This window comes from Neoarius graeffei, chromosome 2, assembly GCF_027579695.1.
Source record: "Neoarius graeffei isolate fNeoGra1 chromosome 2, fNeoGra1.pri, whole genome shotgun sequence".
NCBI lineage: Eukaryota > Metazoa > Chordata > Actinopteri > Siluriformes > Ariidae > Neoarius > Neoarius graeffei.
Genome location: NC_083570.1, coordinates 4,792,820 through 4,805,928, shown reverse-complemented (window position 1 = coordinate 4,805,928; position 13,109 = coordinate 4,792,820). Strand labels below are relative to the sequence as shown.

General features: G+C 44.5%; 1 protein-coding gene across 1 annotated transcript; it reads left to right on the top strand.

The window, feature by feature from the left end:
- The first annotated feature begins 11,233 nt into the window (after positions 1–11,233).
- LOC132876125 (protein BTG1-like) lies at positions 11,234–11,954 on the top strand. The gene is made up of 2 exons (XM_060913405.1): positions 11,234–11,351; positions 11,728–11,954. The coding sequence occupies exons 1-2, from the start codon at positions 11,234–11,236 to the stop codon at positions 11,952–11,954; spliced, it is 345 nt and encodes a 114-aa protein (XP_060769388.1).
- Positions 11,955–13,109: the final 1,155 nt, after the last annotated feature.

Here is a 13,109-nt window from a genome sequence, read left to right as displayed (position 1 = left end):
GCAGCTTACCCTTGATTGTTCTGTTTGCGCGCTCCACAATGCCGGAGGATTGTGGATGGTACGGGATGTGGAAACGCCAATGGATCTTTAAGTCTTTACACAGTTCTTGTGTCACCTTAGAGGTGAACGGCGTACCTTTGTCAGAGTCTATCCCTACCGGGAGACCATAACGCGGAATGATTTCTTGCGTCAATTTGTTTACCGCCGTGCGAGCGTCTTCTTTCCCGCAAGGGAAAGCCTCCACCCATCGTGAAAATTTGTCGACCATGACCAAGAGATACTTAAAGGGGCCCTGTTTTGGCATGTGAGTAAAGTCAATCTGCCATTCCTGGAACGGCGTGTCAGGTATGGGAAGGTGCTGATGTACCGCGCCTGGTTTAGATGGATTATTCTGGGCGCACGTTAAACATCTGTCTAGAATGTGATGTACATCAGTGTGTATTTTGTCAATACAAAATATTTTGGATAAATCCTCCACTACCCCTCTTCGGCCGCGGTGAGTGGGACCATGAAACTCGCGGACGAGAAAGGGAGTACAGTGACGAGGTAAACAAAGACGGCCCTGAGCATCGATCCGAACGCCGTCAGACGGCTGCGCGCCGCATGAGTCCCAGAAATGGTTGTCTGAGGCCGAAGCGGAGGCCTGGAGGGAGATCAAGTCAATGTCCGGAAGAACGGCACTAATCATACGGCTGGATGAGACCAGGGAGAGAGTAAGCGAAGGCGGAAAAACACCGGAGGCAGCCGCGGCTTTGGCAATGCGATCGGCGAGAGAGTTTCCCCTGATCTCAAAAGAGTCCCCAATACAATGAGCACGAGTCTTAACAATGGCTAAAGAGCGCGGGAGAAGACACGCTGTAATAAGATCAGTAACAAGCGAAGAATGAGAAATGGGCTTACCGTCTGCAGTGGTGAACCCACGCGAAGCCCAAATCCGACCAAAGTCATGAGCAACGCCGAAAGCGTAGCGTGAATCAGTGTAGATAGTGACGTCTGTGTCCTGGGCAATAACACATGCACGGGTTAGAGCGTATAGTTCGGCAGCCTGAGCCGAGGAGAAAGGAAGAGAAAAAGCTTCAACAGTTTCATCAGGAAGGCGGCACACAGAATAACCACACACGAAAACGCCGTCAGAGGGGCGTGAGCACGAGCCGTCCACAAACAGCGAATCACCTGAAAGTAACGGGGTGGAGCGTAAGTCGGGGCGGATACTTGTCTCGAAAAGAATGCTAGAAATGCAGTCGTGTGTTTCAGAAGGAAGAGAATCATCCTGTGAATTGAGGAGGCGCTGAAGCGCGTGCGCGAGAGAATCAAAGGAGGAGGAGGGCTTAACAGTAAGGTTTTCGGTGGCCAAAAGAATAGACTCGTATCCAGAGCGACGCTGCGCAGATAAATGCTGGGTACTGAGGTTCTTTAAAACGTGCACTACATCATGTGAGGTGTGGAGAACGAGCGGGTGAGACAAAACCAGCCGTTCAGCGTCCGTGACCATGACAGCACATGCAGCCACCGCCCTGAGGCAAGCAGGGAGACCCTGTGCCACAGAATCAAGAGTTTTAGAGAGGAACGCACAAGGCCGCATACCCCCCCCGTGCTCCTGCGCCAAAACCCCAGACGCAGTTCCCTGCTGGTTGCACACATATAAATGAAACGGCAAACGGTAATTCGGAAGTCCGAGAGCAGGGGCCGAGCATAAAGCCTGCTTCAGGGCCCTGAAGGCCGTCAGCATTTCATCAGACCACACCAAGGGCTGAGTCAAAGGGTCCGAGTGCAGAATTGCAGAGCGCAGACACTTGTCATAGGTGGAACAGTCAGGAATCCACTGGCGGCAGTAATTGATAAGTCCCAGAAAAGCCATGAGGGCGTGTTTCGTGGCAGGCACCTGAGTGTCTAGGATGACCTGCACACGCTCGGGGCTGAGCCTGCGGGAGCCCTGGGAGAGATCGTGACCCAGATATCGAACAGTGGGGAGGCAGAACTGAAGCTTAGTTCGTGAGACCTTGAAACCTTCTTGCGCCAGAAGGGAGAGGAGAGCAAGTGTAGCTGTAGCGCAAATGTCCTCGTCCTCCGCCGTTACCAGAAGATCATCCGCGTACTGGAGCACGGAGGAGCCCGAGGGGAGGCACAAACCGGCCAAGGCGTCCCTCACTACGGCTGTAAAAACCGCGGGGGAATCGACATATCCTTGGGGTAACCTGGTCCATGTGTACTGCTTTCCCCTGTGCGTAAAAGCGAACAGGGGCTGCGTCTCACAGCCCACAGGGACGCTGAAAAAGGCAGAACAGAGGTCAATCACAGAGAAAAACGCATGTTCACACGGAATCGAGGCCATAAGAGAGGGAACGTCTGGAACTAATGGGGCGACTGGGATAATTAACTCATTAATCTTACGCAAATCCTGGGTGAAACGCCACGTGCCGTTGGGCTTCTGTACCGGATTCACTGGGGTGTTATAAGGGCTGACACAGGGAACAACCACACCTTGCTCTAGGAGAGAACACAGAACATCATCAATGCCAGACAGTTTAGCTGGGGAAAGGGGGTACTGTTTTACATATACTGGCGAAGAGTGTTTAATGACCGCCTCGTAAGGGGTACAGTTAACAAAGCCCACCTCGTCCTTATGTTCCGCCCAAAGAGAAGCTGGAAGGTCAGAAAGAGAGGGTGTGAGGTGGGTAACGGCACAAGCAGCATTAAGAAGATTATGAGGAAGAGAAAGGGAGGTGAGGGCAAGAGCAGCCGACGAAGTGTCGTCTGGTGCGTCAACAACCATGTGTGAACCACTGAAAGAAATAGAAAGCCCTAGGAGGCTCATGAGATCCCGTCCAAGCAGGTTAAAAGGGCAATCAGGCATGCAAACAAAGGAGTGAGAAAACTTCAGTAAAGGATCAAGGGCACAAGTAACAGAAAGGGGGGGCGTGCAACTGGAATGGAAAGGAACCCCTTCTATTCCCACAGAGCTTACAGACCGTGTAGATAAAGGACCCGCATATTCCCTCCCCACTGAGGACATGGTAGCCCCGGTGTCGAGTAAAAAAGGATATTCAGTCCCTGCCAGGCATAAAACAATAGTGGGAAGATCTTCGTTAAGAGGGGAGCTGAATAAAAGATTTAACATAGCAACGGTCGGGGTTTCATCGCTCTGAGGGCAGCCCTATGGGCGGGCAGGATCTCTCTGCCCTGTGGGGCTTGAACCGGCGCGCATGACGAGTTTCTCACGTTCCTGCTCATCTCGCTGTTTCGCATGACATTCTCTTATCCAGTGCCCCTCTTTTCCACAATAGTGGCACTTTCCATTTCTCCTCCCTCCCCCGCCGCGCGGTCCCGTTCGGCGACCCCTCTCCTGTCGTCCCTCCGCTCGTCCGCCCGGCACGACGGATAAACATGCTTTATTCGTTTTACAGTCTAAAAGACCATCGCTCTCCAGCGTGCGCACCCGCTCCCCGGCCTGACGGAGGACCAGATTATTCCGGTCACTCCAGTGATGTTTTAATACGCTCTGTATTTCGGGGCGACAATTAGACAGAAAGGTGGACAAGAACATTGGGTTCGGGTTTGCCAAATCAAGTTCAAGACCTCCCAAATGTTGCCAAACTTCCCCAAAGCGCTTCCAGAAAGCCGACGTCAGCTCAGAACGCTCCTGTTTGCAATTAGTGACCTGTGACAGGTCTCTATTTGCTTGTTTTAAGGCGAGCAGGTATCGCGTCAACTGCTCGCGAAGCTGCTGCAGCGCGTCCGGCGTGTCTTTCCAAAAGAAGGTAGACACGGTGCGCTGGCGAGGGCGACCGTTTTCCCCTACCGGAGGCAATTCCTCCTTAACATTAACAGCAATATCGTTGACGGGGCGGAGGACCTGTACGTTTTCTAACAGGGCCGTCTCATCGTATGCGCCTCCTAATTTATTCTGCAGAATAAACCGGTAGTCGGCTCCCGTTAGCTGACAGTTACGAGAAACATTAATTAACTGATCAACAAAAAGCAAGGGCTTATCGGGTGACGGAAGAAGCGAGATGATGTCCTTAAGAGCCGACGGGGACGGGGGAGTTATATCAATACCACTGCGCTTTGCAACCCATACACAAGCAGCGTTTTGTGGCGGATAAGGACGCGAGCCGGCGTCTGGACCCACATCGTCAGGATTATCCCAATCATCATCGTCATCGGTGTCATCATCGGTATCGTCACTACTTTCTTCGTCTTTGCCGTTCTTGGCTGATGCAGGCGCACCCTTTATCCCTCCGGGACGCTGCCCTCTGTCAACCGTGGGGGGGGGGCACGCAGACACAGCAGCCAGGGACGGATAAATTTTAGGAATCGTTTTTACAGATGACGACGATTTACCAGTAATTTTTCCAGCCTTACTATAAGGTGGAGGTTTACTATCTAACGAGGCTGGAGGAGCAGAATGAGATTTGGATTTTCCTAGCGCCGCCTCCTCCGTTTCCTTGGTGACGGGTGCAGCCCGAGGCTTCGGGATGGATTTCAGGACTGAACGGGGAGTATAAGCCTGTTTAAAATTATCCCAAATCTTCTTCATATCATACCATTTGGCATATCCATCCCGCATATACGGGCGATCCCAGCCGGGGTCCCCTAATCCCTCATAAATCATGCGATGGGCCGATGCAAGATAACCAGGATCGAATGTACCTTGACGAGGATAGGAAGGAATTTGAGGGTTGGCCTCAGTCCAACCTGCCAAATTATCGAGCCAGGGAGAAACATAATAAGCAAAACCGCACCTAGTCATCCATTCGGCCGGGGTTTCCCCTGGCGCAGGCTTAGGGAACGAGCTTCCCATCGTACAATGACAACAAACGGATCTGAAGAGGAACAGACAACAAATATAGTACAAATTTGTATAGCGCGCTCTTCCTGGACTCGAACCAGGGAAAACTGTCCTCCGTAGGACACTACGAAACTACTGCCAACCAGGTAGTCAATCAAACATGTCTTACCTGATTGAGAGCATCACGTCGGGGTCACCAAATTGTTAGAACCTGTGTCTGTCTCAGTTCAGATGCGTTGACGTAAGAGCGCTCTGGAGCAGGGAGAGAACGAACCACACGAATTAAATCAGTCTGGTTTATTCATGCACTGCTCAGTGATACATAGAAAGAGCAGGGTTTATATACATCAGAAGCTTGCGTGACAAGATAAGTAGAGGCCCGAGGGCACAAGGTGAACTCACCAAATAAGGAGTTGTTTTATTATACATGAAAGAGCAGAATGTACACCCCCTAGAACAGGAGGGTCCAGGAATGTGGTTTCAGTGAAACTAGAAGGTACAGAGAAAAGCAAAAAAGTATGTTCTCGCGGCTATGCACGTTTACCAGGATGTGAACAGGTCATAAGTTCAGTACAGCTATGCACGAGAACACACATACAATCTTACAATGTCATTGTCATTTTGTTATTGTGCCATGTTATTTTGCTCTTACTTAATTTTTTAATAAATGTTGGAATGTGGATCAATACTGTGTTCAGAGTATTCACTTTATATACAGTGTGTGTGTATATATGTGCATTTTATATATATCTCCAAAAAAATCTCCCTTATTTTGCTACTGCAATGTTGGCAGGTATGCTTGCAACCCTTCAGCCTTCGCAACCTGTTCTTCAGATACACACCCAATCAACAAATTACCATCATTCAACACTCTGGCGTTATTTATAGCCCCGACCTGATTCTTAAGCACGTTCGTCAGTTTTATACACTGGCGCTTTAAGGGGGGGGCTTCGGGGGGCTCAAGCCCCTGGGCCACAGCCAATCAGGGGCCTCGTAAAGGGGCCTTGTAATATTAATAAAATAATAAACTGTCGGAATCGTGGGCCTACATTAATGTACGGATAGAAATAAGGTTAGAAATAAATGAGCGCACAGTAGCCTGCTGTAAGAGACATGGTGGATGTGGTTCACGAAACGAACACCCACAACTGTACCAGAATAAAATGTAACAAAATGTAACGTCACGCACGAAAGCGCGCCAAAGACTGCAGACTACTGACTACTGAGACACAAATTTAGAGGCTTTGAAAGATGAAGCATTCACATGTTAGCGGGGTGCATAAAAGGAAAAAAAGAGAGAGATGCAGGTAATGATAGAATCGTTGCCTAAAGTCACAGACTTTTTTAAGGTAAGGATCACCAATCTGTTCAGAATATCAGCTACTTATCAGTTATCAGCCGTACCAGCAGCTAGGTTATGTGTAGCTAGGCTAGATATGCTATGTAATGGATAGCATATTACATTAAGGTAATAAAATGTCTAAAACGACATCTACTGAAGAAATTGATGAAAAGATTGTAGCCTATAATTTTCACACTTTGGGCAGCAGAGTAAGCATACTGAGGGGAATAGCAATACAAAGCTAGCGCAGATCCACATTTCTCGCTAGCTGTGTTGGGTGTGTTGTTAACCTGTGTGGATTTAAGTGAAATACTTGAAGTTCTGTGGTCAAGACAACGTTTTATGGTAAGGACACTTGATTATTAATGTTTGCCCGCCGTGGCTTGTTGTTGAAATATTGTTGCAAGTGGTATTTCAATGCAGTCATGTCAAAAAGGCAGTTGAATGCACGGTCTTATTCAAGGAGAAGGAAGACTTGCATGATGCTTGAACATAGATCGGTAAAATAGACCCTAGTAGGACTTGGTTTCGTGTATTTCGGTCTGTAGAGTTATGAGTTTGGCCGCTGTCCATCAGGGGTGTGCAAAAATATCGATACGGCGATATATCGCGATACTTTGTCTTCTGATTCAATATCGATACTCAAAATTTGAATATCGATATTTTTTCAAATAATAAATCATGTTTCAGACGGGTTGTAAATCCAGTACGACTTCCGCACCTCTGCTCTGCGAGGTGTCGCTGTGCCACTCCCTCACTGCAAGGCACTCTTCGTCTTCTCTTTTTTCCCCGGGTTGCAGTGAGGAAAAAAAACAAGCAAGCATGGCTGTTAACGTAAACCTAGAGACGCCGCCGAACTTTAAGGCAGATGTTTGGAGGCACTTTGGATTCCAAAGGAAAGGAGAAAAAAACAGTGAGCCGGTGTTCTGTAAAGTTATCCTACCTTTTGGATTTGTCCTAACAAGCCTACTGCGCATGCGCGAAATTCAGGAGGGTAGGAAAATTCAACAGTAGTTTTGTCCTACCGATCAGCTGGGCTGATAGAAAATCGGTGAGTATTTCACGCATTTGCCGATTTTTATGTTTTGTGCGTATTGGTCGAGTCTTTGGCCGAGTCAAATAATTTGTAATGCCTTGTTTTGAATAATAAACCGGTCTGTATGAGAACTTGCTCATTCATGTGTTCTGCGCATGCACAGTAGGAGACTAAGATGCACAATGCACTTTTCAATGTGTTTCAGACAGTGTGTTGTTCCTGCAAAATAAGCACAAGTTAAATGTTCTCAGGTATATGTTCTCAAGTTTACAAAGAACAAATTGATATTAGTGTTAGCACTGAAATGTATGTGCAGTCTGCAGTGCAAGTTTTAAGTTTTCATAAAACAATTTGATTCTGCTTGTTAAGCAGCACTGATGTGTCCATGCTTACAGAAAAGTTGAGAATACTAGCACAGAAATGGGAATTTTCTGTATGTTGTAGTGAAGCAACGCTTGGTTTTGCCAGCAGTGGAATAGAGACAAATATATGTCTGGCAAGAGTGTGTAGTTATGCATGTGAAATGTAATTTTACAGTGGTCAATAAATTCTGATTTTCTTCAGTGACACAGATATCGTGATGTGGTTGAAATTTCTTGCAATATATCGATTATCGCAGAATCGCTGTACCGTGATATTATCGTTATCGTGGGCAAAATATCGCCATAGTATCGTGAGGTATCTGGTGATACCCATGTATACATTGAGAACGCGCCGAGACAGCAGTCTCAGTTCTTTCATGTATCACAAATGACCACAGTAACTGAATGGTCCTTGCATATAGGCCGTGTGCATTTGGAGCAGGAGAGGGTGACTTTCCTATCTCTGGCAGTTGGACAAAGGCTGCATCTCTTCCTCTTGGATTTTCCTCCCTGTCTTAAGTCCTCTTGTGGATGGGTGGTCTCAGCACTCCCCCTTTTCACACCACATGTTGCCATGGCCTCAGTAACATTCCTCCGGAGATGAACAGAGGTCTCCATGCGCCTGTTCATGTGAGGCATGATGAGCTCTTTGGCCAACTCCTTGATGAAAAGCCGCCATGCATTTGGCACACCATTCATATAGTCAGGGTGTTGTGCAGTAAAGATGGTGAAGGCGTTCAGTGCTCTGGCATGTTTTGCCAGAGCACTGTACAATTATCTTCAATAATAACTCTGTAACAGTTGTGTAATAAATATGTAATATTAAAACTGAAAATAAATACTTACACGTAGTTTTGCAGAAGCAGCTTTGTAAACTTCTAAAATGAGTGTCAACAGTCAGCGATCAACAGTGGTCCGACTTTAAATGTTTTCCTGACAGGAAACACTTGCAAATATCATAGTTCCTCAGAACACCAAATCTAGGTTAAATTAAAATAAACTTAAGTAAAAATTTTTTTTGCTTCAAACATTACCTACTTTATAAACTTTTTAAATATTGTAGGTGAAAGTATTGATTTTTTAAGGTGTAAGTGAGAAAACCATATCCATGCTTGGAATTACATTAGAAATGAATGCGGGTCACTTGTGACCCATGTCTGCGAATTAATGGAGAAATTACAAATACATGTTTATTTATGAGATACAAAAGTAAAAATGATAAAAAATAGTTTTTGTGCATCAAACCCTACCTAATCTGTCAATTTATAAAATATTATAGGGTTAAATGTATTGTTTCAAGAAGTTGTAAGAGAGAAAACCATGTCCTTGCTGGAAATTACATTAGAAATGAATGCGGGTCACTTGTGACCCATGTTGTGCGTTAGAGGGGGTTACAATAGCTTGCGCATTAAAGGGTTAATGTAGAGTCGGCTAGTTGTTGCTCGTTCACAAGATGTTGTCTAAAAAGAGAAAAGTTGATTCTGAGGGTCGCATCTTTCAGGAAAAATGGAGAGAGAAATACTTTTTCTGGGAAGTAGGGGGAAAACCTGTTTGTCTGATTTGTTCGCAACAAGTGGCTGTACCGAAGGAATACAATGTCAAAAGACATTACGAGACCCACGCCGACAAATTCACCGGGCAACGCAGGACTGGAAAGCTAAATGAGCTTGCCTCAAACCTTCAAAAACACCAAGCAGCTTTCTCAAAGTCTCGAGAGACACATGAAGGTTCGTTTTAATATCATACATCATCTTCAGTTCTCCTTTAATGTTAAATGCGGCTGTTTTCAAAGAGGGGTGTCTCAATATCTTTGTTGTACATTTTATTTCATGTTAGGGGCAGTGAAGGCGAGCTACATCATCGCGTGGGAGATCGCAAAAGTGTCCAAGCCATTTTCGGAGGGTGCATTCGTCAAGGATAAATACGCATCTGTTGGAATCCAATCTTTCTATCAGTCATTGCCACCAGAGTACCCAATTATCACGGCCTTTGCCGGTAAAATAGGCTACTCTGTATGTTCGGGACAACATATTTATGTGAACAGGCATTTTCAGTAATGAATATTAATAAATCGAAACTGCGTAGTCGTCTGACCCATGGACATCTCAACGATGTCATGAAAATAGCAACTGCCCAGAGTCTGTCCCCCAATGTCGACAAGCTGGTAAAAAGTAAAAGACTTCTGGCTTCCACATGTAAAATGTAGCTGGTATTTCTCCCCCATGTAACCTTGTGCTGTGTGCTTGAGGGGGAATAAACAGGATGGGTGTGTGGAAATATATGTGGGACTTGACCAGCAAAGTTAATGTGCCATCTGTAGTTCGTTTTTATTGGTATGTTCAGTCATATTTGGCTCTTTTAAACTAATGCTACTGGATATTTAGTCACTTGACCTATTGGTGGAATTATTTACCCTGGCACTTCTTTCTTTTGACTCGTTTAGGCCTACTTGCCAATCGTTTTAATTGGCCTAATTAGGCCTATGCATTGACATGTTTTTGATGTGCAAGATCAATAAATCTGATCTAAGTCATTTACAGTTTACACTTGTGTTATTTGTGTCTTAGTCCATTTCTGTAGCATTTTTTTTATAAATGTAGGCTACTTGCATGCTTAGACTGTCACATTTTCAGAGGGTAAATTGCTTTTGTCTGCCATCTTATTGTGTGCCTCGTTTTGAGGCTATAGCTTTACAATTCCTTTTGGGCGTATAGGCCTTCAAAAATCATATAAAATAATGTCCTTTTGTTGAGTTAGTGTCTGGTCTTTTCAGGCCAAGAGTGTAATTCGGCCCCCAAGGTCCCACTTGAAAAAAATCTGGCCCCCGTACCAATTTCACCCTGGCACCCCTGGTCTAGTCCTTCATCCTTCACCATATTCCAGTCCCCTCCCGATATTATATTTCCAGTTACATATTTAATTTTAAACTGCAAAATAACTTCTCTAATCTCTGTAAGAAGGGTTCTGTTTTGTGCTATGTTAGCGTCCATAAACATTTCCTAAAATTAGTGTAGAATTGTCTATTTGGAGTACGCATATTACCCAATGGCCATTGTTACTACTTTTGGTGGCAATTATTTTCCCCAGTGAGATATTGAGTACAATTGCAACGCCTGCTGATCTTGATGTACCATGTGGGGGAAAAAATTGCCTCCCCATTGAGTTGTCCAAAACTTTGTCTGATTCCTTTGAATGGGTTTCCTGAAGTAGTGAATGGGCTACTGAGCAACACAGAGCGATCAGGATGCTCTCTCTCTCTCTCTCAGGGAGCTGATGTCACCTGGTCACATGACCTGGGTTTTCCCCTAAAGTTTAGGGGAAAACCCAGGTCACATGATTCAGACAATTTCATTAGTTCAATTAGTTTAAAAGAAGACAGTTTAATTAGTTTAAATGAAAACAGTTTAATTAGTTATGTTTCAAAATCTGCAGCTATATAAGAGCCACACATCCACACAGAGCTTCAGAGCGACACAAACCTTCACAGCGAGTAACAGCGAGTTTCCAGCGATCATCAGCAACTTATCAGCAATTCATCAGCGGCTATCAGCGGTTTAATCTTCTCCTTCCGAGTAAGTCACCTTGCACTAACTGAGTGATTTGTATTTTTTTTTTAAGTTTTAATAATCTACTAACACGACACACACTAATCGCATGACTGTCTGTATCGTATGATATTTTGCAGTTTACGAAAATATTTCAACATGAAAGTCGAGGTGACCACAGCGGTGACCTTCATCACCGGATTACTGAGAGGAAGAGGACCTCTGTCCGAAAAACAGCTCCAACACTTCAGCCGTTCTCTGGAAGAGGCGTTAGGAGGTGAGATTAAACACCACATTACACACCTGTGACTTCTGACAAAAGGATCCACATCATATTTAGTCTTTATTCGATCTACTTCTTTTTCATTTTCACTGAAATACCTTTACAATTATACCGACTCCTTGCTGTGGTCTGAGAAAAAGGGAAAGCTTATTAGTGTGGCATTCAGTTAAAGTCAGTGATGTATAAAGACCTAGATTTAATGGCGGACAGATGTTTATCTCAGGAGCATTAACACTGCCCAGAAATGCTGCCTTTCTCGAGAGCCTCATCCCAAGTGAATGATAGTCATGATATTCTAATAACAAATCTATTCTTAAAACAATCTGCGAGTTGAACAGAGTTTTTAAAAGTCTGTTTTCTTTGATTCCAGAGCATTATGAGCACCACTGGTTCCCTGACGCACCGTTCAGAGGTTCGGGATATCGATGCCTCAGAATCAATCGCAGGATGGAGCCGCTAGTAGGGAAGGCTGCTTACACCAGTGGTCTCAGCATGGAGCAGGTTCGCGCCCTCTTACCGTGTGAGCTGACAGTGTGGGTCGACCCCTACGAAGTGTCCTACCGGATCGGGGAGAACGGGTCCATAGGTGTGCTGTAGGAGTCCACACCACTGCCGCTGGAGACTCATCTCAACTCTGTGATGACCGTCTCCAGCTAATCTCTCAGCACATCTGGCCCACATCTGTTTGACATTTTAAACGATATATTTTGGTTCAGTTCCTTATTTTAACGCCTGTAAATTAATTTTTATTTCATTTGTAAATATTTTGATTTATTATTTTATTACTTGTAAATATTTTGATAATTTTATTTGTAAATATTAAGATTTTTATTATTCTTAAATATTTAGATATTATTTTTAGTAAATATTTTTATTAAAGATGATTAAATAAATATATTTTGATTAAAAGTGATGCTTCAGTTTTTTTCATAGTGTTTGTTTTACATTTGCATGATGCGTAATACAGTTTATAAATACAGTAAGTGCACATTTTCGGTGTAACTGTAGCCCATTTGTTGTTGTATAATTTCTGACCCCTCTCTCCCACATCCATCAGTGGAAAGGGTCCATCAGAGGGCCACACTGATCCACTCCGACCAGTGACAGATCCACTGCCTTATCAGTGTTGCTGCTATGAGAATGGTCACCCAGCCAAACAAGTTAACAAGCAGATTTAAAAGGGCAACATTTAATTCGAGGCAAAAAGGGCAGGGGCTCAAGCACCCCTAAAGCCCTATGTGTGCACGTGCCTGGTTGTGTATTAATTTTATCAATCAGATCCTTTTGTTCTTGTTTCCTTATCCGTGAAAGTGTTTTACCCATGACAACTGCTATTTGTTTGACCTTAAACCATTCCCACACGTTAGGATCTATATGATTTAGTCAGCAGTGAATTTCAGTTATTTCAACAGGTAAAAAAGGACTAAGCGGCTACAATCTATCAAATATCTATTAAAGTTATGACTGTTTGATGCAGATAAAAGCTGCTCTAGACTTTGACTATAAACTGCGATATACAGCTTTAAGACGCTGTTTATCTACTTTAGAAGTTTGTGCCTTTTTGAAATGGACACTATTTGTGCTGGAATTTATGGACAGCAACGTTTGTCTGGTTGATTTTTATTCGACTAATTTAACATGAATTCGTTGTTCACAGTGTAGAATTATCAGGGGAAAAAATAGGGTGCGATACTGAGTTCAATCTTTTCAAATTTTACCCATCAACAATACTGGAAATGCCTAATGGATGTG

Coding starts and splice junctions, on each gene's coding strand:
- LOC132876125 (XM_060913405.1), top strand. CDS start 11,234: ATGAAAGTCGAGGTGACCACAGCGGTGACCTTCATCACCGGATTACTG. Junction 11,352..11,727: donor TCTGGAAGAGGCGTTAGGAG/GTGAGATTAAAC, acceptor CTTTGATTCCAG/AGCATTATGAGCACCACTGG.